Below are 24989 nucleotides of genomic sequence, written 5' to 3'. Positions count from 1 at the left end.
TAGTCCCCCCCCCCCCAAAGGTTAGACAAGATACTTACCTCAAACAAGCTAACTCAATTCACTACTAAGTCTTTCTCGCGAATATCCAACTCCTAACGACTCGAATCTAGCCAAAAGTACTTTGTACCATAAATACAAATCATAGGAAATTATTCTGGATAATAAAGTTGAAATCCTTAAAGAAAATCAAAAAATCAACCTCGGGTTCGCGTCTTAGAACCCGACCAAACATACAAAATCTGAACACCTATTCAATAACGAGTCCAACCATACAAAAATTATTCGATTCCAATATCAAATTGACCTTCAAAGCCTCAAATTATAACTTAGGAAGTTTTCACAAAATTTTCCAGCCTTTTCAACTCAAAACACTAATTAAATGACTAAAACAATGATGGATTCACGTATAATAATCAAATTCGAGTCAAAATCACTTACCCCGATCAACTTCTTGAAAATCCCTTCCAAAATCGCCCAAAACCGAGCTCTCTAACTCAAAAGATGAAAAATAACTCTAATCCTCGATTTGGAAATTTTAATATTGGCTGCCCAGTGATTAATCTATGCGCGGAAAAACACTCGCGATCGCGGAATACAAGCTCCATCAACTCATAAAAGACCCTACGTGATCGCGTGGCTACAAACGCGAACGCGATGGCAGAACATCCCCAGGCTTCGCGATCGTAGACTACTCCACACGAACGCAATGAATAATGCATGCCATCACACAACCCCTCCTTCCTTCTACGCGAACACGGTCCTTCACATGCGTTCGCGATGCACAATCACCCACACTTCCGCGAACGCAGCCATTATTTCGCGAACGCGATGAGCAAAAATCATTAGCCAGCAATGACCCAACGCGATCATGACCCATTCTTCGCGATAGTGAAGAAGGAAACCAGAAGCTCTAAAACCAGCAATCTCAACACATGCATAAATGGTCATAACTCAATCTGAAATACACCCGGGACCCCATCCGAACATACCAACAAGTCCAAAAACACAATACGAACTCGCTTGAAGCCTCAAGTCACATCAAACAACACCAAAATCACGAATCGCACATCTATTCAAGCCTAATGAACTTCCAATTTCTAGAACTAATGCCAAAACAACTCCAAATAACCTCAAATATTTGTACACAAGTAATAAATGACACAACGGTCATATTCTAACTTACAGAACCTAAATCCGGACCCGATATCAATAAAGTCAAATCTCGGACAAACTTCTCAATCTTCCAAACCTTCAACTTTCCAACTTTCGGCAATTCAAGCCAAAACGATATATGGACCTCCAAATCAATATCCGGACATATGCCTAAGTCTAAAATCACCATACGAAGTTGTCGGAACCATCAAAACCCCATTCCAGAGTAATCTACACAAAAGTTATACTCTGATCAACTCTTTCAACTTAAGCTTCCAACTTTGGCGAAAAGGCAATAAATAAGAGAACGAGGCTAAAACACTCAAAACAATCAGCCGAGTCATTAGATCATCCCCTCTTAAAACAAACGTTCATCCCCGAACGAGTATAGAGACATACCTGAAGTGATGAAAATATGAGGATAACGGCTATGCATATCATGCTCGGTCTCCCAAGTCGCCTCCTCGACAGGTTGACCCCTCCACTGAACCAATGCTCTTTGACCTTAATTTCGAACCTGCCTGTCCAAGATGGCCATTGGCTCCTCAACATAAGTCAAATCCTTGTCCAATTGGACTGAGCTGAAATCTAAAATATGGGACAAATCACTTTGATACTTCCAGAGCATGAAAACATGGAATACCGGGTGAACTACAGATAAGTTAGGTGAAAATATAAGCTTGTAGGACACCCCTCCTACTCTCTCGAGGATCTTAAAAAGACCAATATACCTAGGGGATCAACTTGCCCTTCTTCCCGAACCTCATCACACCCTTCACGAGAGAAACTTGGAACAGAACTCGCTCTCCAACCATAAATTCTACATCACGAACTTTCTGATTAGCATAACTCTTCTGTCTAGAATGGGCTGTACGAAGCCGATCCTAAATCAACTTGACTTTCTACAAGGCATCTCGAACCAAAATATGCCCAACAACCTAGCTCTCCTAGCCCAAACCAACCAACTAGAGAACGACACCGTCTCCCATATAGGGCATCATAAGAAGCCATTTAAATACTCGATTAGTAGTTGTTGTTGTAGGCGAACTCTGCAAGCGACAAGAACTGATTCCAAGAACCCCCAAAATCCATAACATAGGCACAAAACATATCCTCTAATATCTAAATGGTACGCTTGGACTGTCCGTCTGTCTGGGGTGAAATGATGTACTCAACTCAACCCGTGTGCCTAACTCACGTTGTAAAACTCTCCAGAAGTGTGATGTAAACTACATGCCTCGGTCAGATATAATGGATATCGGCACACCATGAAGTCAAACAATCTCACGGATATATATTTGAGCCAACTGCTCTAAAGAATAAGTAGTCACCACCTAAATGAAATGATACAACTTGGTCAACCTATCCACACTCACCCATACAACGTCAAATTTCTTCTGAGTCTGTGGGAGCCCAACAACGAAGTCCATGGTAACACGCTCCCATTTTCATTCGGGAATCTCAAGTCTATGAAGCAAGCCGCCTGGCCTCTGATGCTCATACTTCACTTGCCGTCAATTTAGGCACTGAGATACATACTCCACTATGCCTTTCTTCATTCTCCTCCACCAATAGTATTGCCTCGAATCCTAATACATCTTAGTGGCACTCGGATGAATGGAGTACTGCAAATTGTGGGCCTCTTAATAAATCAACTCACGTAACCTATCCACATTGGGCACACATAATCGACCCTTCATCCGCAACACATCGTCATCTCCAATAGAAACCTCATTGGCATCACCGTGTTGTACTGTGTCCTTAAGGACAAGAAAATATGGGTCGTCATACTGACGCTCTCTGATGCGATCATATAAAGAAGACCGAGAAACCACGTAAGCAAGAACTCGACTGGGCTCCGAAACATCTAATCTAACAAACTGATTGGCCAAGGCATGAACATCCAATGCTAATGGCCTCTCCGTTGCCAGTAGATATGCCAAACTGCCCATACTCTCCGTCTTTTCTCAATGCATCAACCACCACATTGACCTTTCCGAGATGATATAGAATAGTGATATCATAGTCTTTAAGAAACTCTAACCACCTCCGCTGCTGCAAATTAAGATCCTTCTATTTGAACAGATGTTAGAGACTCTGGTGGTCAGTATAGACCTCACATGGGACACCGTACAAATAGTGCCGCCAAAATATTGAAAGCATGAACAATAGCCACCAATTCCAAGTCGTGGACAAGATAATTCTTCTCATGAACCTTCAACTACCGAGACGCGTAGGCAATCACCCTACCGTCTTGCATCAACACCGCGCCAAGTCCAACACATGATGCATTACAATACACAATGTAAGACCCCGAATGCGTAGGCAATACCACAATGGGGTTGTAGTCAAAACACTCTTAAGCTTTTGAAAGCTCTCCTCACACTCCTCGGACCATCTGAAAGGAGCACCCTTCTGGATCAATATGGTCATAGGTGTATCAATTGATGAGAAACCCTCAACAAAACGACGATAATACCCAGCCAAACCAAGGAAACTCCGAATCTCAGTAGTTGAAGACGGTCTGGTCTAACTCTGCACTGCTTCAATCTTCTTCGAATCTACCTTGATCCCCTTACTCGACACCACATGACCCAAAAATACCACCGAATTAAGCTAGAATTCACACTTTGAGAATTTGGTGTACAACTTCTTTTCTCTCAAGGTCTAGAGCACAATCCTCAAATGTTGCTCATGATCCTCCCGACTACGGGAGTACACCAAGATGTTGTTAATAAATACAATGATGAATGAATCAAGATATGGCTGGAAAACAATATTCATCAGGTCCATAAATGTTGTTGGGGCATTGGTCAGCCCAAATGATATCACAAGGAACTCGTAGTAACCTTACCGAGTCCTAAAGGTAGTCTTCGGAATATCTAAATCCCGAATCTTCAGTTGATGATACCCTGACCGCAGATCAATTTTGAGAATACTCTGGAACCCTGAAATTGATCAAATAAGTCATCAATGTACGGCAATGAGTACCTCTTCTTCACTATAACCCTGTTCAATAACCGATAATCAATACACATGCGCATAAAGCCATAATTATTCTTCACAAGCAGAACCGGAGCACCCCAATGTGACATACTAGGCCGAATGTAACCCTTATCAAGCAACTCTTGCATTGCTCCTTTAACTTCTTCAACTCCGCCAAGGCTATATGATAAGGTGGAATAGAAATGGATTGAGTGCCCGGCAACAAGTCAATACCAAAATCGATATCTCTATGGGGCAGCATGCCCGAAAGATCTGCCGGAAATACATCTGGGAAGTCTCTCACTACCGGAATTGACTCAACGGTAGGAGTTTCAACATTGACATCTCTCATAAAGGCTGGGTATGTATCACACTCCTTCTCAACCATCCTTTGTGCCTTAAGGAAGGACACAACCTTGTTAGGAATATAATCTCATGTACCCATCCACTATAACCGCGGCAAATATGACATAGCCAGTGTCACAGTTTTGGCGTGACAAATCCAGAATAGCATGATAGGGTGACAACCAATCCATGCCCAAGATAACATCAAAGCCTACCATACTAAACAACAATAGAATAACTTTGGTCTCAAAACCACCAATAACAATTAAACATGATCGATACACACGGTCCACAGTAATAGAATCCCCCATAGGCATGGACACGTATGCAGGAGAACTCAAAGAATTATAAGGTATATCCAAACACAGAGCAAAGTAAGATGACACATATGAATAAGTAGAGCCTGGATCAAATAAGACTAATGCATCTCTATGACAAACCGGGACAATACCTATGATAACAACGTCTAATGCGACCGCCTCCGTCCTACCCAGAAAAGTATAATATCTGGATTGGCCTCCCCCTCTAGGGTGACTCCTATCCGCCTGACCTCCAATCCTAGATAGTTGTGCAGGTGGAGCGCCAACTGGAGCAACAACCACAGCCTGAGAAGTCTATGGACCCGGTGGAATATATAGAGCATGTGTAGTCTGTGAAGGTGCACCCCTCATGAGTCTGGGGCAATCCCTCACCATATGTCGGGTATCACCACACTCAAAGCAAGCTCTCGGTGGGCGTGGCTACTGAAACTGGCTCGGGCCTGGTCGGCTGGACTGACCATTGAAAGCACCCCGTGCAGGAGGTGCACGAGATAGTGGTGGTGCATAATGAGCAACTTGAGACCTAGAAGTAGACGGAGTACCACTAGAAGCTGGAAGTGTTGAATGAACTGTACGGATCACATAGCCTCTACCATGATGGGATGTAGCTGCAGCGTGGCCACCACTAAATCCTCGAGTACCTCGAGGCCTTTTGGCCTTCCCGCCCTCTCTCTCAGGGGGGCGCATACCCTCCAACCTTCGTGCATCTCTACCACCTGCTGATATGGGGTATCTGTCTCCAACTCTTGAGCCATGCTAAATTTAATTCCATAGTTGAGCCCCTCGATAAATTGACGGACTCGCTCTCTAACTGTATAAACCAAGGCAGGTGCATGTATGGATAACTCACTAAATCTGACAGCATACTCTGACACTACCATAGTACCCTGGCGCAGCTGCTCAAACTCCATGCCCCATATATTCTGAAGGCTCTGGGGAACAAACTCTCTCGAGAACATCTCTGAAAACTAAGTCCATGTGAGTGAAGCTGCATCGGTTGGGCTACCCTCCTCGTAAGCCCGCCACCACTGAAGAGATCTCAATAAGTTATGTCTCTACAGGAAAAAAGTGAAACCGAAATAATATTATTGCTGATAATGTTTTTGCTTATAATATTAATGTTGAAATAATGCAACAAGATGAGGATCTTCAACCAAGATCCATCGATGAATGTAGACAAAGAAATGATTGGCCAAAATAGAAAGACGCTATCCGGACATAACTGACTTCACTTGAAAAACGTGAAGTATTCAGATGTATAGTCCGAACACTTGAAGGAGTAAATCAAGGAGGAGATAAATGGGTTTTGTGCAAAAGCAAAATGATAAAGGTAAAATCGTAGATATAAAGCACAACTTATGGTACAATGGTTTTCGCAAATGCCTGACATTGATTACATGGAGACATATTTTCTTGTGGTGGATGCAATTACCTTCAGGTATCTTATAAATAACACTTCATGAAAAACTTGATATACGTCTGATGGATGTTATCAAAGCCTATTTGTATAGCATATTAGACAATGAAATTTATATAAAAATCCCTGAAAGGTTTAAAGTGTCTGAAGCTTATAAAGATTTTCGAAAAACTTATTCAATAAAGCTTCAAAAATTCTTATATGGATTGAAACAATCAAGGCGAATGTGGTATAATCGCTTGAGTAAGTACTTGCTGAAAGAATGGTATAAGAATGATCTAATTTGTCCTTGTGTCTTTATAAAAAGGTCTAAATCTGAATTTGTTATAATTGATGTGTATGTCGATTATCTAAATATCATTGGAATTCATGAGGAGCTTCCAAAATCAGTAGACTATTTGAAAAAATAGTTTGAAATGAAAGATCTTGAAAAAATAAAATTGTCCATCAATCAAACATATACCAAAAAGATCGTAAAGCATTTTTATATGGATAAAGCACATCCACTGAGTACCCCTGTGATTGTGAGATCACTTGATATAAATAAATATCTATTTCAATCTCATGAAAATGATGAAAAGCTTCTTGGTGATGAAACTCCATATCTTAGGGCAATTGGGACACTAATATATCTTGCAAATAATATTCGACCAGGTATAGCTTTTGCAATAAGTTTATTAGCAAGATTTAGTTCATTTCTAGCAACAAGACATTAGAATGGTGTTAAGCATATTTTCAGATATCTCCGATGGACTATTGATATAAGATTATTTTATTCTTATGAGTCTGATTCACATATGATCGGTTATGCAGATGCAACTTATTTGTCTGATCTACATAAAGCCCGATCTCAAACAGTCTATCTATTTACTTGTGGAGGTAAATCTATTTCATAGTGTTCAGCAAAATAAACTTTAGCTGCTACATCTTCCAATCATGTAGAGATAATAACTATTCATGAAGCTAGTTGAGAATGTGTATGGTTGAGATTAGTGAATCAACACATTAAACAACTATGTGGTCTTTCTTCAAAGACGGAGATTCCAACAATATTGTAGAGATTCCAACAATATTGCATGAAGACAATGTTGCTTGCATAACTCAACTAAAAGGAGGATATATCAAATGAGACAGAACAAAACACATTTCATCAAAATTCTTTTTCACGCATCTCTTCAACAGCATGGTGAGATAAAATTCAACAAATCTGTTCAAGTGATAATCTGGTATATTTATTTACTAAGGCATTGCCAATATCAACACTTGCGAAGTTGAGACATAAAATTGGAATGCATCGTCTCTGAGATATCAAATAAAGTTTTCATCAGGGAGAGTATAATACGCGCTATACTCTTTTTTCCTTAACTAAGATTTTATCCCAATTGGGTTTTCCTGGTAAGTTTTTTAACGAGGCAACACTTAATGCGTATTACAAGATGTGTATACAACACAAGGTTTTTCCTAGTAAAGTTTTAACAAGGCACATTATCTTTCAAATGAACATCCAAGGGGGTATTATGAAATAAAGTGAATGTATATGGATATTCATTTAATCCATCCATACATTCTATCCAATGTACTACTTGAATAGATGTACCTATTAATTCTTAAAATGTATCTAGTGAACTTTGGATGTATCTTGTATACTACAAATTGGACATTTTTTCCCATGGAAGAACACACAAGAAATATACTTGAATAAGAAAACATCTACATTCTCCTATTTTATATCTTGTATTCATTACTATATTGTTCTATTTTGACCCCATTTCATAATAATAAACATTTTTTGAGTTATGTCAAAATAACGTAATTCAATGGAATATATCTAAATTATAGAACCTACTATCCCATTTTTGTCGCATAAAGATATTTAACAAGAAAACCAACTTAAAAATGAATTGCTAAAGAGTTTAGAAAATACTTCTCGAAGGTTTGACACATTTTTTGGATGTTTCATATTGAAAAAGAAAAAGAAAGTTCAATTTGCCCCTAAATTTTACGAATTTAGTTATTCCCGGCTAGTATCCAAAAGTATTATATACGTTATTCATTTTTAACGAAGCTCAAATTGACATATTTTATCTATACAGAGTATTTTAAATTGTCACACAAGTGAGACACGTGGAAAAGAGAAAAGAAAAGTAGTTTCAATTTGTCCTTTGAACTTCACAAAAGTAGTCATCCGTGCAATGGGGATAGACCTTTGGTCAATTATTTCTTCTTTAGATATAATAACTATTTATTTTAACTGTGTACAGAGGCAGATTCAGGATTTAAATTTTATGGGTTTAATTTTAAGATTTTTAACATTGAATCAATTATATTTTTAAAGTTATGGGTTCATATCTACTATTTTTGCAATTTTAATGAATTTTTACATACAAATTTTGTCGAAAGTTATAGGTTTAGCTGAACCCGTAGCTAGTACGCTACATCCGCCTCTGACAGTGTATCATATTTTTTAGCCAAATAAAAATAATTTAACCAAAATAAAAGAGTTTCTTTAGTGTATTTCTTTTTATTTATTTTAGATGCAATAGTTATTTTTTTCAATTATATCTTTCTTTTTTTAGGGTCAAATATATAAAATAAAAGAATTGACTGGAACTCATTATTTTTGGCTAGAACTCATTATTTTCGGACACAGTTTAGGGGGGTAATTAAGACAACTTCAGAAGATTCCCGGGGTATTCTGCCAAGAGAAACGAAAATCGAGATCCAAAAGACGAAATATCAAATACTTAATGGACTAGAAAGGTCATTTTACGCTAACGTGCTATGATACGACACCGCATTTCATAATTTTTCCTACTACGAGAAGGCAGAAACCCGGGTTCTTTCCTTTCTATTCTTTCCGTTTCACCAATTCACCAATTCCGCGCCCTTAATTCTGCAAAAAAGGGTTCAATTCCTGTTTTTCCACACGGTAACAATGGAACAAAAACAGTTAGTATTGCGCACAACTACAGAACCACTGATATCAGAGTCAAATTCAATGACTAGTGCAACACTGGGTCGTGTTATGAGCACATTGCTTACTACCAAGCCTAAGAAGCTTCTAGAAACAATTTCTCATCTTGATCCTTCTCCCAAAATTGCACCTATTGGTGGTAACTTCTTACTTGTGTATTCTAAATTGAGTTTCCAGATAAAAAACACTTTTTTCTCTTTTTTTTTCTTAGTTGGGTGTCTTTTTTTTTTATTTTTTCCTTCAGTTTCTTTGGAACAGTCATTATTGTTTCTTTACAAGTATGTGAAGGATGCTGCTGAAAAAGAGTCATCTTTGGATCAAGTTCTTGTTCCTATGATTCAACATGTAAGAACCAGTATTACAACTCTTTTTGTTTGTTTAATTCCTCCGTCTCGATTTATGTGGCATTGATTGACTGGTTGCGGAGTTAAAAAAGTAAGAAAGGTTGATGAAACATGGTCTAAAATAAGTCTCTTGTGGCGGTAAATCAAGGGTAAAATTGGAAATTTTAAATTAAATTATTTCTAAATTTAAAAAAATATCATTTTTTTTGGGATAAGCTAAAAAGTAAAGTGTGCTACGGACAGAGGGATTAGAAGTTTTCAGATATCACTGCTGATTAGTTTACTAAATGGTTTTATGGGGGTTAACTTCAATTTAATCCATGGGGATACATATTAGTTGAGAATATATTTTAGACGATAGCACGTCTTCTATCTTTAGGAGTGGTTTAGCATTTTAGAGATTTATATGTTTAGAAAATATACTGAACTTCTAAATTTTTTTATTTGTATTTGCATAATGTTGGAATGAGATGAGTTTAAACGGAGTAACGTGATCAGTGAGGATTCATATAGCCGACCTCAACTTTTTTGGGAATGAGTGTGTAGTTGTTGTTGTTGTAACTTCAATTTGCTCCATAAAACGAAGGAATTTCTGGGAATTATTCCTATGACACTCTATATGTAAGAAAAGGAAGAACCTTGAAGCTTGTTTCTCCATGTATTTTTTTTTTCCTTTTTCTGTTTCAAGTTTTCAGTTAGCTTTTTCAAGAGTTGAGTATATAAATTCAGACTATGATTTTCTTTATGCATATTCTATAACATTTTGGAAAAAAAAAATCTCTGAGTATTATTTTCAAATAATGATTGTATTTGCATTTAACATTGCTCCTACATTTTCAACCTGGACTCTTGTAAAACTAAAATGAGAAATATTGTGGGATAGGGGAGTAAATTGTACTCCCTCCTTCTCCTTCCCATTCTATATGATTGTTTCTGAATGGAGAGTTTAAGATGTTACTTTGACTTATAATATTTTTTTCATTAATAGTTGAAGCAAAGGTTAAAGTGATAATTGAAAGTTAGTTTGATAAAGGAAATATCATATCGAAGTTTGATAATTTGAAATTTGAATAGCTTCTCTTTTAAATTCTTGAAAGTGGTGAAAGTTGTGTTGGTATGGACTGGCGTCGGACATTTTTGGAATGTTTTGAAAAAGGAAAAGTGTTAAATTTAATATAAATAGGGAAAAGTGGGAGTATTCAATTAGGACATAATTTCAAATTTGTCCATACTCCGCAACAACGAAGTTTTTGCTGTGAATCATAAGTAAGAAGCTCTTTTTTTTTTGCAGAACGTCACCATTTTTTCTCATCATGACTGGTTAAGATGGGTCAGCTGCTTTTAGTAGCACATGTGCATCTGCTTAGCCTCAAGTCATTAACATAGTCCATGAAATGCTTTAGAGCCCGTTTGGACATAAGAGTTTTTTCACTTTTTTTCGAATTTTTTTTATTTTTTTTCAAAATCATTGTTTGGCCATAAAATTTTTAATTTTCACTTGAAGATGATTTTTTTGGAATTTTTGGAAAATTTGAAAAACTCCAAAAAACTGTTTTTCAAAATTTTCACTCAGATCACTCACAACAACAACAACAACATACCCAGTATTATCCCACACTGTGGGGTCTAGGGAGGGTAGTGTGTACGCAAACCTTACCCCTACCTTGTGAGGATAGAGAGGCTGTTTCCAATAGACCCAAAATTATATTATGTCCAAACACAACTCTAATTTCAAATAGTATTTTCACTTGAATTTTATTTTTTACTTTTTTTTTTGGAATTTTACAATTCTTATGTCCAAACACCCACTTAGTTATCCTCATTGCATTCATGTGCCTAAACCTCTCACTAACATTTTTAGTCTCTTGCATGATTTTTTTTTCTATTGAGAGGAATGTTGTTTGCTGTTGGAACCATGGAACTTTTCATATTGTACATGAAAAAGGCCTTTGAGATGGAGGTGGATAAAAAAATTGTGTAGCTTAAGTTCATGACTGATGGCCTATTCTCTTTTCCTCACTTATGTTCTTGCAATCATCATTAACTATTAGCACATGCTCATCTTTTCTGTTTTTGGGCTAAAATTGTCTGTTACATATATACCTGTTTCCCCATGCTGTTTTCTTTTATAATCATTGATAAAAAAATTGTCAGTCACTGAGGTTCCGGGGGTCAAAGCATGGCAACCAAGTGATGATACTTCTCAATTGGCTTTTTGAGGACGAAGTAAATTTCCAGTCTTTAGCAAATGATCTGGAGGCCATTTTATCTCTAAAAGAGGATCATTACATATCCCTTGGGTGGTGTACCCTTGCACGAAGTCTTATTGAATTTGAGGTCACTATGGACAAGCTCGAAACACGTGGTAATTTGACCTTTTCAAGTTATGCTTCTATTTGAACCTAGAAGAGTCTTTCATTGTAAATTGGACTATACATATGCAATCCTGCTTCTTTTGATGATCTGTTATTTCTCTTGACCCTTCCGTAAGAGGAAGTCAAAATTCCAACATCCAAAGGTGTGATCTAGTGGTCAATGAAGTGTGTGTAAACCTTGGAGATCAGTGTTCAAAATCCAGCAAAACAAAAATACTACTCCCTCCGTTTCAATTTAGATGAGGTAGTTTGACTCGGCACGGAGTTTAAGAGAAAAAAGAAAACTTTTGAAACTAGTGGTCTTAAAAACTTAAAAGGGTAAAAGTTTTGTGGGCTCATGACATTTGTGTAGTTATAAAAGCTTCTCATTAAGGGTAAAATGGGTAAAATGAAGAGTTTAAAGTTGAATTATTTCCAATTGTAGAAATGCGTCATTCTTTTTGGAATAGATAATAAGGAAAGTGTGTCATCTAAATTGAAACATAGGGAGTAGTTTATTTCTTCCCATTTGCCTAAGCCTTGGTAGACAGAGTTACCGGGTAACTTTGCTGGTGAGAGGTAGCAGATACCTAATGGAATAGTCGAGAGATGCGCATACGATGGTCTGGGCACCGCTATTACTTAAAAAAAGAGAAAGTAATGCCAATTCCAAATTGATTTAAAAGTTCACTATAGATTATGCTGGTAATAGTTGTACTGTATGCTTTTATTAATCAAATTGCAACACTAGTTTAAGTTTGTTATGCATAGAACTGTTTGTGTTTTTTGATTATTGATCTGGAGGACCCTGTTTGCGCTCAGTGCACTTCAAACGTTTGAGCTGACTGCGTAGCGCCTTTTGATGACATTATTTCACAATGAGTTAAACAACCCTGTAATTTTGAAGGATAAAATTATGTTATGTCGTAGAGTAAATCTCACTTTTTACTTTAATGATTGTTGTTGCCACGAATGTTGAAGCGTCGGTGTTTTCCGTTAGAGGTCCCATTTCTTTGGAGACTTATTCTTAAATGGGGAAAAACACATATGATATATCTAATAAGTCACATTATACGTTATCCCAAGATAGATTTTTTCTTTATCTCTTTATATAATCTAGTGAGTCATATGTGGTTTATTGAAGGGATGTGAAGAGTTTAGTGGCATGTGAGGATGAACTTTTGGGAGCACAAGTGGTGTGAGAAAAATACTTTGAGACATGTATTTTCAAACTTTTACAAGATTCGATTTCATGCCTAAAAAAATGACAGTCCATCGAGTTAGGAGGTTAGTAGATAGAGAATGGAGAAGTTCGTTTGGAATTTGAGATTAGGAAGAATTTTCCCGATTAGAAAGTGGTGAATTCTAAAACCTACTTGAGTTGCTTCACAAATAAGGAACACTTTAGGACAACCACGATGTATGCAGATGGGATTAGGAAATAATAGATTATTTGTTAAGTCTTATTATAAGAAGCTTCTAGTTAGGAAAGAGGTTGCATTTCCACGTTGATCGATCTGGATTCCTATGGTTCCAAGAAAGTTGCGTTTCTTCAGTTGGCTAGCAGCAAAGAGGGTGATTTTGACTGCTGAAAATCTAAGGGAGAGGAAGGTCACATACATCAGTTGGTACTTTATGTGCAAGAGCTCGGGTGAAGACGTTAACCATCTCTCCTTCATTGTCGGGTGGTTTCGAGTTTATGGTAGGAGATCTTGGTTTGGTTTGGAATAATTTAGGTGATGCCAGACATCCTAAATGAGCTAATATTAAGTTGGAATTGCAGTTGGTGGAAGAAAAAATGTAGGGCTTGGAATTTTACTCCACTAGCACTTGGCTGGGTCATTTGGAGAGAGAAATAGGAGAGCTTTTGAAACTGTAGAGATGAATTTCGTTCAATCGAGGAATAGTATATTATCCCTTATTTTCTTCTAGTGCACTTATGAGGTCTACAGAAGATTGCGTGTCTTTTCTAGATTTGATATTTGTTTGTTTTATATTATTTTTGGTATGCCTTTTATATACAGACGTTTATGCTCAAACATTTTAATAAATTTAAAAGGGCAGCCCGGTGCACAAAGCATCTCGCATTGACACATGGTTCAGGGAAGGGACACAACACAAGGGGTATGATGTAGATAGCTCACCCTAATGCAAGCATTATTGGCTTCTTCCATGACTCGAACTCTTGACCTATAGGTTACACGGAGACAATAAGTACTAAGAAAGGTCCCTTGATGGGTGTAGGAGAAGAAATGAATTAGTGTTAAATATATAAATGCCACAAAAGGACATGTATGAAGGAGTTGACACTTGTGTAAGAACAGTAGGAGACACAGAGGAGGTCGGACTGCATTGAGCCCGTATTTGTTTACCCTAGTTATGAATGAGCTAACCGACTTAAATATAAGATGAGCTTTCATGTGTATGCTATTTGTTGATGATATCGTGCTAATTAACAAAACCAAAGAGAGTGTCAACTAAAAGTTTGAACTATGGAGAAAAAAGAGAGAGTAAGGGTGCGCACAAGGTGGCCTAGACACCACGCTTATCCAAAGAAAAAAGTAAGGGTTTTGGGACAAGCAAAAGTAAGATCGAATATATGTGTTGCACGTTTAGTCAACATAAGAAGCGAAGTTAAGGTGAGATTAGATATAGATTGTGGTGCCTAGATGCAAACAAAAGTCAGATATTAGGCTCGTTGTTCCAAGAGAATGGAAGGATAGACAATGATGTTACACATCGAATCAAAATCGGATGGTTGAACTGGAGAAGTGCGGTTGGATTTTAATGTGATAGAAATATGTTTACGAAAGTGAAAGGTTAGTTTTATAGAACAATAATAGGATCGACAATGTTATATGTGAGTGAATGTTGGGCTGCTAGAGTTCAACACATCCGCAAGATGAGTGTCACAGAGATGTAAATGCTAAGATGAAGGTGCGGTAATACAAGATTAAACAATATTAAAAATGACCACATTTGTGAGAATAAATTAAGAGAAAGTCGCTTGAGATGATTTGATCATGTCCGGTGTCGATCACCAAGATGCACTGATCCATAGATGTGAAATTATGGTGAATGAAAGTGTTAAATGGAGTCGAAGTAGACCTAAAATAGCAGGGAAGGAAATTGCCTAGGAAAACCTACAATCAGGTAGAATCTATGTTGACAGTTGACTTAGCAAAAGATATGGCACAATGGAAGAAAAAGATTCATATAAGTGATATCAATTAGTTGGGAATATGTTTTAGATTAGGTAGGTGTTAGAACATGTTCTAGTCATGTTAGTACGTTTACTTTAGGTCCTATGTTTTCGAGAAGTCTCTTAGCCGTATAGAGAACTTCTAGTACTTTCATTTTTACTTTTGTTTTGTATGATGTTGGACTGAGAGGAATTTAAATGGAAAAATATGGTCAGTGAGGGTTCATATAGCCAACCTCAACCTTAACTTGTTTGGTACTGAGGCGTAGTAGTAGTAGTAGTAGCTGTTGGCTTGTGAGTGAACCTGTTGCCCACTGTTTACAGTGGACAAAGTCTTAAGTTTGTTTCATGATAACACTTAGTTTTGGGTCACTGAGTTTTCTGTTATTAATACAGGGGTTAGAGCGAGATATGATGCACTTCTGAAGATTTTCTGCACATGTACGTCCCATCTTGTGGCTATTGTACGTGATGGAAGGTGTGTGTTCTTTTTCTTTCTTTCTTTCTTTCGTATTGTCTGTCTCTGTCATTTCCCCATTTCCTTTTTATTAGATGATGATCTGTTACTGGCTGCTCAGCATTGCTGATTTTTACCGAAAACTAAATGGGGAAAATTTCACTGCTACTATTGAAAACTGAGTGGGAAGAATCTTACTGCTACCAAACAAAAGAGTGTAGTGCTCCAGACACCTTTAAACTTGTGTTAGTTCTAAGCTTCAGGGTTGATGAATACTATAAAATTCGCGTCTTCATATCATGTGATCAAAGTTTTCATTATATATATATATATATATATATATATATATATATATATATATATATTCATAAATTGTATTATCCCCGAAGTTCGAGGATTTTCTGGATGACATTCTTCTTGTTTTACTATGAGTTGTTTGACAATGTCATAGTATGAGAATACGTACCTATCCATGAAAACCCAAAAAAGGAAAAAAAGAAAAAAGAAAACAAATGCATGACTAGTCTGTAAGTGGAAATGGAATTGCCTTTGCTCAACTTCATTCAAACTTTTGCTGTTAGCTGTATTCTCACATCCACTCTAGGGAGCTGAGACTGCTCTAACAGAAAATGCTTATTGGCCATTTATTCTAACAAAGACACATGCCTAAGTTTGCTTATTTCAAATTTGTAGCACCGTGCAGGGGGAATTTGAGCTGCCAACTCGCCTTTCAGTGGCTGCTGCAGATCTAATTCTCTCTCTTACGGAGGCATTAACAAGAAGTGATTCAGTGTCCAACTGCTCAGATGACAAGCAAAAGGCAGCTGGTATTGGTGAAAGAAATCGCCCGGTCATGTTGTTACCTTCTACTTCGACTAAGAAGAAAGTGAATAAAATCAGCAAATCCTCTGAATCTACACACATGGAAATGAAGTTGCTGCTTTGGGACCAGTTGGATCACCTCATAGTTCTTGTAGAGAGACTTACAGCTGTATGTTCCATTACTTGTTTTATCTATTCAGACCTTTTCATTGAATGTCATATTTGAATCAGTGTTATCAAAGGCGAAAAGCGCAAAAAAGCTCTAAGGTCTGTTGGGGCTTTAAGCGCAAAGCACAAATAGAGTGTTGGCTTTAATGAAAAAAGACGCAAATGGAGGAAAATAACAAATATGTATGTGTAGTCCAAGACTAATATCTATAAGCATGAATACCAAATATACGGACAAAGAAATTGAAGAAAATTTATGATAAAGTGAAATATCAATTGCTTAGTGTCCCTCTTCAAGATTACACTTATTGGCAAGGAAAAATATGTCTTAGAGCCTTGATGACAACACTGAAGCGTCTGCTAAGCGAGGCGAAACGCTCAACATGTTTTGAGCCTCGCTTCAGGGCTTAAGCGCACTTTAAGCGCCCCTTTGATAACACTGATTTGAATATCCTTTACTATCATTCACTAGTACAACTGCTCTAAGTAAGTAATTCGTGCAGTTAAGACATGCATCCTGAGAGAGAAAACTGGGTTTTCTGTAAATCTCTCTGACGAAACAGCTTCTAGTATACCTATTTTCTTCTGTAAGCCTTACACTTGTTTTCTGACTAGTGATTAGTTTTAATCTCAAATTAATAAGTCTTCTTTCCATGTTTTTGCAAGAACTTGAAAAAATGAGCTTTTGATTTCTTTTTCTACGTCCAACCAGTTCTCGGTAACCTATGAGTCAAAGTATTTGACAATATATTTTGAAATTTTTTGAGTGTAACTTGTGAGAAAGCACGGGAGAAAATATGTTATTGATATTGGATGATGAATACAATACAAGAGGTACTTATTTATAGCTATACACTATAAGGACATATTACTCCTATTCCAATGTGGGACAAGACTATATTATGTACATAGCTCTAAACTGACGCTCCCCCTCAAGCCGGTGCATACAAATCATATGTACCGAGCTTGTTACATATATAACCAATACGAGGACCGGTGAGGGACTTAGTGAAAATATCTGCAAGTTGATTATTCGACCTCACAAACTTTGTAGCAATCTCTCCTGAAAGTATCTTTTCTTTGACGAAGTGACAATCAATCTCAATGTGTTTAGTTCTCTCATGGAACACCAGATTTGATACAATATGAAAGGCAGCTTGGTCCAGACTAGCTCACATGTTGCCATAACCATTGCTCGATATTCTGCTTCTGCACTAGACTAGGGGTGCTTATCGGGCGGATAATTCCGCTTTACGGTTCGGCTTAACGGTTATCGGATTATAAATGTAGTAATCCGCTAGCCATCCAATAAGACAACGGGCGGATTGGTATCGGATTAACAATTATCGGGCGGTTATCGGGCAACTTATCGGCTAAACCGAATAGAAATTTTTTGAACAATCATTCAATCAATACCAAACAGTTTCAAATCAATACCAAATTTTTAATACCATCTAAGATCTAACCAAACGGTATTTCTTAATTGAAGAGTCTTCAAGACTACTCATACTGTCATACAAGTATTAACCAAATTTTTAATACCATCAAGACTACTCATGCATACATACACGTATTAATCATTGAGATTTCGATTTTTCGACTTCTCAGTTTTCAGTTCAAGAGAGAGACGAGACTGACGACTTCTCTGCCTCTGGTGGTTGCAGACAATTGAGAATTATAAAATAGAAATTAGGGATTTAGCCATTTAGGGTTTCAATAGTACTTTATATACATAGAGGTAAAAGTGTAAATATAAAAATTCTTAACGGGTTAACGGTTTACCCGATAAGAAAATTGAGTAATCCGCCCCCAAACCGTTAAGCCGTTAATTATAAAATCTCAATCCGTTCACCATCCATTACCCCGATAATCCGATACCAATAAGCCAATAAGCTATCGGTTCGGTTAACGGTTTCGGCTCGATATTCTGCTTCTGCACTAGACCGAGCAACTGCATTCTGTTTCTTGCTCTTCCAAGATACCAAATTGCCTCCTACTAAAACACAATATCCAGACGTAGAACGTCTATCAGAAGGTGATCCTGCCCAATCAGCATCTGAGTATCCAACGATCTGCTCATGACCTCAATCCTCAAACAGTAACCCTTTGCCTGAAGCCGATTTTATATACCGAATAATGCGGACAACTGCATCCCAATGACTATCACAGGGAGAATTCATAAACTGACTTACAACACTCACAGGATAAGAAATGTCGGGTCTAGTCACTGTGAGATAATTTAATTTACCAACCAGTCGCCTATAGCTTGCAGGATCGCTAAGCTGCTCCCCCTGTCCTGGCAGAATTTTAGAATTCGGATCCATCGGAGTGTCAACAGGTCTGCAACCTATCATCCCTGTTTCCTCAAGAATATCTAAAGCATATTTTCTTTGAGAAATAACAATACCTGAGCTAGACTGAGCAATCTCAATACCTAGAAAGTACTTCAATCTGCCTAGATCCTTAGTTTGGAAGTGCTGGAATAGATGCTGCTTCAGATTGGTAATACCAATCCTGATCATTGCCAGTAATAACAATATCATCAACATAGACTACCAGATAAATACAGAGACTTGAAGCAGAGTGCCGATAAAACACAGAGTGATCAGCTTCACTACGAGTCATGCCAAACTCCTGGATAACCGTGCTGAACTTACCAAACCAGGCTCGAGGAGACTGCTTTAGACCATAAAGTGACCGACGCGAGCGACATACAAAGCCACGAGACTTCCCAGAGCAACAAAACCAGGTGATTGCTCCATATAAACCTCATCCTCAAGATCACCGTGAAGAAAGGCATTCTTAATGTCTAGCTGATAGAGAGGCCAATGACGAACCGCAACCATGGATAGAAAAAGGCGGACTGATGCCACTTTAGCCTTTGGCAACAAGACGGGCCTTAAGTCGATCAATCTGGCCATCGGGACCAACTTTGATTGCATAAACCCAACGACAACCAACAATAGATTTACCCGAAGGAAGAGGAACAAGCTCCCAAGTACCACTTGTATGTAAAGCAGACATCTCGTCACTCATAGCTTGTCGCCATCCTGGATGAGACAACGCTTCACCTGTAGACTTAGGGATGGAAACCGAGGACAAAGAAGATATAAAAGCATAGTGGGGAGATGACAAACGATGGTAACTCAAACCGACATAATGAGAATTAGGGTTAAGTGTGGTCCGTATATCTTTCCGAAGTGCAATCGGTGTACTAGGAGCAGGGTCCGCAGTAGGAGCAGGGTCAGGTGCAGGACGAGAACCAGTTGGGCCTGATGTAGGGCGCATACGACGATGATAAGTCAAGAGTGGTGTTCCTATGGCTGGGGAACTAGGAGTAACAACACTAGACTCCTCAACGGTTGGTATGGGTGAAACATCTGTGGTCGAAGGTGGAGGATGAGCTATAGTAAACTTTTCAAAGGTCGGTATAGGTAAGACCTCAGATATATCATGGTGGTCAGCAGAAGTAAAGAAAGGTTTAGACTAAAAAAATGTGACGTCAGCTGACATAAGGTACCTACGAAGATCAGGTGAATAACAACGATATCCCTTCTGAACACGAGAATAACCAAGGAAGACACACTTGAGAGCACGAGGAGCTAACTTATCTTTCCCCGTGACTAAGTTATGAACAAAACACGTGCTCCCAAAAACACGAGGTGGAAGAGAGTATAAGGCTGATTGGGGAAACAATACTGAATGCGGAATCTAATCCTTGATGGGAGATGAAGGCATCCGATTAATCAAATAACAAGCTGTGAGAACTGCATCGCCCCAAAAACGCAACAGAACACGAGATTCAATTAGAAGTGTGCGGGCAGTCTCAATAAGGTGCCTATTCTTTCCCTCTGTAACCCTATTTTGCTGAGGGGTATAAGGACAAGATGTCTGATGAATAATTCCTTGAGAAGTCATAAACTGCTGAAACTAAGAAGATAAATATTCTAAGGCATTATCACTACGAAAAATGCGAATAGAAATACCAAATTGGTTTTTGATTTCAGCACAAAAACTCTGTAATATAGAGAATAACTCTGAACGATCTTTCATTAAGAAAAGCCAAGTACATCTTGAGTAATCATCAATAAAACTAACAAAATAACGAAATCCCAAGGTTGAACTGACTCTACTAGGACTCCATATATCAGAATGAACTAAGGAGAAAACAGACTCTGCATGACTCTCAACACTATGCGAAAAGGAGGCTCGGGTATGTTTCCCAAGCTGACACGACTCACAATCTAATGTAGACAAACTAGATTAACTAGGCACCATCTTTTGAAGTTTGGATAAACTCGGATGTCCTAAACGTCTGTGGATTAGGTCTGGAGGATCTGTAACTAGACATGTTGTGGAAGGATTGAGTGAGTTAAGGTAGTAAAGGCCTTCTGATTCACGTCCTGTACCAATTATCCGTCCCGTATTGCGGTCCTGCATAATGAAGGAATCATCAGTAATATATATACCACAATGGATGGCACAAGTCAAACGACTAACAAATGCAAGACTAAAAGGACAACCAGAGACATAAAGAACGGAATTTAGGGTGATAGAAGACAAGGGGTTAGCTTGTCCAACTACTTTTGCCTTAGTTTGACATCCATTGACTAAAGTAATAGTGGGAAGAGACTGTGAATATACAATATTCGACAAAAGTGATTTATTACCAGAGATGTGATTAGAAGCGTCTGAGTCCATGACCCATGGTCCAAGAGTACTAGACTTGGAAACACAAGCAAAAGAATTACCAGCAACAGAAGTATCAGTCTGGGCAACCGAGGCTACTTGTGGAGATGTTTGCTTACTTGTTCGATACTGAAGGAGCTCGTTATATTCCTGGTTACTTGTAGTCTCGGTCTGAGCAACATAAGCATTTTTGGGTGGACGACGATGTAAGGAATAACACATTTCACGAGTATGTCCAAGTTTGTGACAATAAGAACACTTGGGTCTAGATCTTCCAAAACGACCTCCTCCCCGTCTATTCTCCATAATTTGAGACGCCCGAACATCCACTGTCTGGGGATGCGAGAACAGAAGAATCAAGTATCTGTGATGAGATCACTGGGTGACTTGGTGCTGCAGCAAGGCGGAGTAATCGAGAGAATAATTCATCAACTGTGGGGACAGTCGGACTAGCCAAAATCTGGTCGTGTACTGAATTAAGATCATTAGGAAGTCCAGCGAGGGTAAGAACTAGAAACATCTTCTGTCGCTGCTCTTGTTGTTTTTCCACACTAGCTGAAACTGGCATCAATTTCTCAAATTTCTCTGCCAGTACTTGACCCAAGTAAGTAGACATATCTAGTTCCTGCTTCTTTAAGTTTGTCATCCGCGATATCACATCATAGAAGCGAGATATGTCATTAGTGTATAAGGTACGAGCCTTTGCCCAAACCAAATAACATGTTTGGAATGGACGAAACAAGGGCATCAACTTGGAATCAATAGATCGCCACAGGAGGCTACATAACTGAGCATCGATCTTTGCCCAAAGTGCTATCGCCTTTTCATCTCATTCGCTAGACTGTTTGATTAGATGATCTTGAACACCTTGACCTTTACACCACAACTCGACAGATAAAGCCCAAGCTAAGTAGTTTGAACTTCCCATTAAAGGTTCTGAGGTAATCATAACACTAGAGCTTCCAGAACTCATGTTTTTAGACCCAAAAACATCAAATCCCAAAGACATCGTTGCAAATTATTACCAAATAAGAGAAAGAATCAATTGTAATCCACTGAAATAGAGTAAGGAAACACTGAAACAGAAAAATGAATTACTGTAGCTGCCGGAATCTACTGTAGCTGACGGAAAAAACTCAAAGTGGTCGGAATGAAACAAAATAGTAGGGGTAGGATCAAAATTACCAGACGACCCAACTGTTATGAAGGGACTTTTTTAAAAAATGGCCGGAAGTGGGTGTACGCGCCGGCGCGTGAGCTCATCCGCGCCAGCTTCTGGTGGCGCGTGGGCGCGCGTGAGGAGGCTTCTGCCGGAGATGTTTACCGGGGTTTGGTCGCCGGACAATGACTACTGTTGTGGTAGTGTTGGATTTTGCACAACACTGACGGAGATAAAGCAGACGCAAACAACCTTGAAAAAGTTGCCGGAAAAAGACTTCCGGTGACTGATTTCTCTTCCCGGAGTCGCTGGAATTTATGCATAGCGATAAATCTCACAATTGCTCTGATACCGTTTGAGAAAGCACGGGAGAAAATATGTTATTGATATTGGATGATGAATACAGTACAAGAGGTCCTTATTTATAGCTATACACTACAAGGACATATTACTCCTATTCCAATGTGGGACAAGACTATATTATGTACATAGTTCTAAACTAACCTAACTAATTGATGCCAGTTTCTTTATGTGCTCGGTAGTGCTAAGTTTTGCGTTTAAAAAGTTTCTCCAATTGATGCCAATATTTGTTGGTACTCGGTAGTGCTAAATTGTGCGTTTAAAAATTTTCTTTTTGTTAGACTAAAATAGTTGGTCAGATAAAAAGTTTTATGTGCAAAGGTTTGCTTAAATCTGATAACTATGTATAGAACAAAATGATTATAGGGATCTTGACAGATAAAATATTTACTTTGAAAAGGTTCCCATAAATGTTGCTGATAGAGCATTTTCTATAAAACCTTGTGGGGAAGTGGGAACTCTTAAAGTCCACTTGTCAAATGCTTCAGTGTTTCACATATAGTCTTTGACATGCAGTGGAGCAAAAAAAGCAGGCCTTTGCATGCAAAGGCATTGGAGAGAGTTCACAGGTGGTTGCTGGGGACGCAGGAAAAATATATTCACATACAAACCAAGGCAGGTGTTACAATTTTCAGCTTTTCAGTGTATGGATCAACCTTGATAGCCCTTATGTTTTGTTCACCGTGTGTCCTCTATCATTACTTTAGACAGATTCACAAATGCTGAAGAGTGGAGTATTACTGCTCTCTTCTTGTTGGAAACATTATGGCATGTTGTTGCACTTGGAAGATCCCAAATTCGCACAGAAATATACAGAATTATTGGAGCAGTACTTATCTGGGATTCAGGTTTGCTATACTATTACCACATCAAGTCCTTTCACATTCTGTTCCTTCCTCTTACATTTGGTCTCTTCGGAATGGGAAACATTAATATATTTCAGTGGATTGACACTTCATTGTTTTTCTTTTAAATCGCTTTCTTTATTTTTCCTGAGATGGATTTTAAGTAATTCTAGTGGGTGCCAATTAAAAAAAAGTAATTCTAGTGATTGAAATTATGGGCTATTCACTTGGTTGAGTGGATTTATCTAGAAGACTTGGATTGTTGAGATTTAATTTACAGATATCCTGTCTTAAATTGGTTTCCTGCTGGATAAAAAGCTTCCGGTTTGTAAAATAATGTGCTAAGAATACAATTTCAATCTGCATTATCAGAAATATTTTGGACATTTAGGACTTCATTATTTGGTTAAAACCCAACAAACTGGCAAACCGACTCAGTAAGTACTTCTATTGTTTCGTTGGTTCAGGTATCTAAAAGTACCCGAATTTATATTTATTATTCACTTATGGCTTCTCCAAACTCTCAATTGATTCAACCAAAATAAGAGACTTGTCAAACATTTTAGCAGAATTGGTCCAAGTAGTGAAGTAGGTCTTTGGTCATTAGTAGTTAAACACATTTATGGACCAGGTTTTAACGTGGTCACACCACTGCAGAGTCATTTGTTTACTCTTTCTAGTAACTTATTTTCATCCTTCTCAAACTTCTATCATAACTCATAAGTGTATGCCCTAATCTACGCTCATTCTCCTCATTCTCCGAGAAAGATAAAACTGTATTTCAAAGCCCATATAATTAAGAGTTTCAGTTTGGAAGTGAATGAGTTCGAATGGTTTGTGTTGGGAGAACTTGAAATTTCAGTTTGCCTACTGAATAGCCAGTTGGTAGCTGAATTACTGTTTGAATACCCATAGGTAAGTTCTCTTGGAACTTATTTAACAGGTGCATGTTTTTCTCTGATGATCATCTTCGACAAAACAAGGACTCTCGAACTAACAAAAAGAAGATAAACTTGACATAAGAATTAGTTTCAATTGTCCTGACTCTTGATTTCGTTGCTCTTTCTGTATATATCAGAGTATGTGAACACAATTATGCTTATGTACTTCTTCTCTATTTAGTCCAGATTTAAAGAAGAAAACTTGCAGTTTTATGCAGATAACTATGCTGAAGAGTCTCCTAAAAACAAAGAAAGTGGAAGAGAGACCATCAAGTTTTTCCTGAATTGCCTTGCCCTTCTATTAGGCCGTCTACATGGAATGCAGTTTGAAACTACCATTGAGGAACATGGATCTCAGCTATCTCAAGCTATCATATCCCAGGTAGAATTACATGACTACTGAAGAAGTTTGCTGCATTTTGGTTACAATAAGATTAGGATCTCTCTAGAAGAGT

At 38.0% G+C, this 24989-nt stretch overlaps 1 protein-coding gene across 8 annotated transcripts in view; it reads left to right on the top strand.

Moving 5' to 3' along the window:
• Positions 1–8992: 8992 nt before the first annotated feature.
• Positions 8993–24989, top strand: part of LOC107792536 (uncharacterized) — a 31040-nt gene continuing 15043 nt past the window's right edge. For 2 of the 8 annotated variants that reach the window (XM_075252485.1, XM_075252483.1), the window contains exons 1-8: positions 8993–9332; positions 9438–9538; positions 11692–11902; positions 15490–15571; positions 16244–16541; positions 23265–23367; positions 23460–23596; positions 24743–24916. In XM_075252485.1, the coding sequence (XP_075108586.1) occupies positions 9155–9332; positions 9438–9538; positions 11692–11902; positions 15490–15571; positions 16244–16541; positions 23265–23367; positions 23460–23596; positions 24743–24916 (1284 nt within the window). In that variant the 5' untranslated portion in view covers positions 8993–9154. Of the gene's footprint in view, positions 9333–9437; positions 9539–9798; positions 10159–11691; positions 11903–15489; positions 15572–16243; positions 16542–23264; positions 23368–23459; positions 23597–24742; positions 24917–24989 lie in introns of those variants that run through there. The other 6 variants (XM_075252488.1, XM_075252487.1, XM_075252490.1 and 3 more) reach the window with 5 other exon arrangements.

Source organism: Nicotiana tabacum, chromosome 4 (genome assembly GCF_000715075.1).
Source record: "Nicotiana tabacum cultivar K326 chromosome 4, ASM71507v2, whole genome shotgun sequence".
Taxonomy (NCBI): Eukaryota; Viridiplantae; Streptophyta; class Magnoliopsida; order Solanales; family Solanaceae; genus Nicotiana; species Nicotiana tabacum.
Note: the sequence above shows the minus strand (reverse complement) of the source record. Positions and strands in the feature narration are given on the sequence as shown.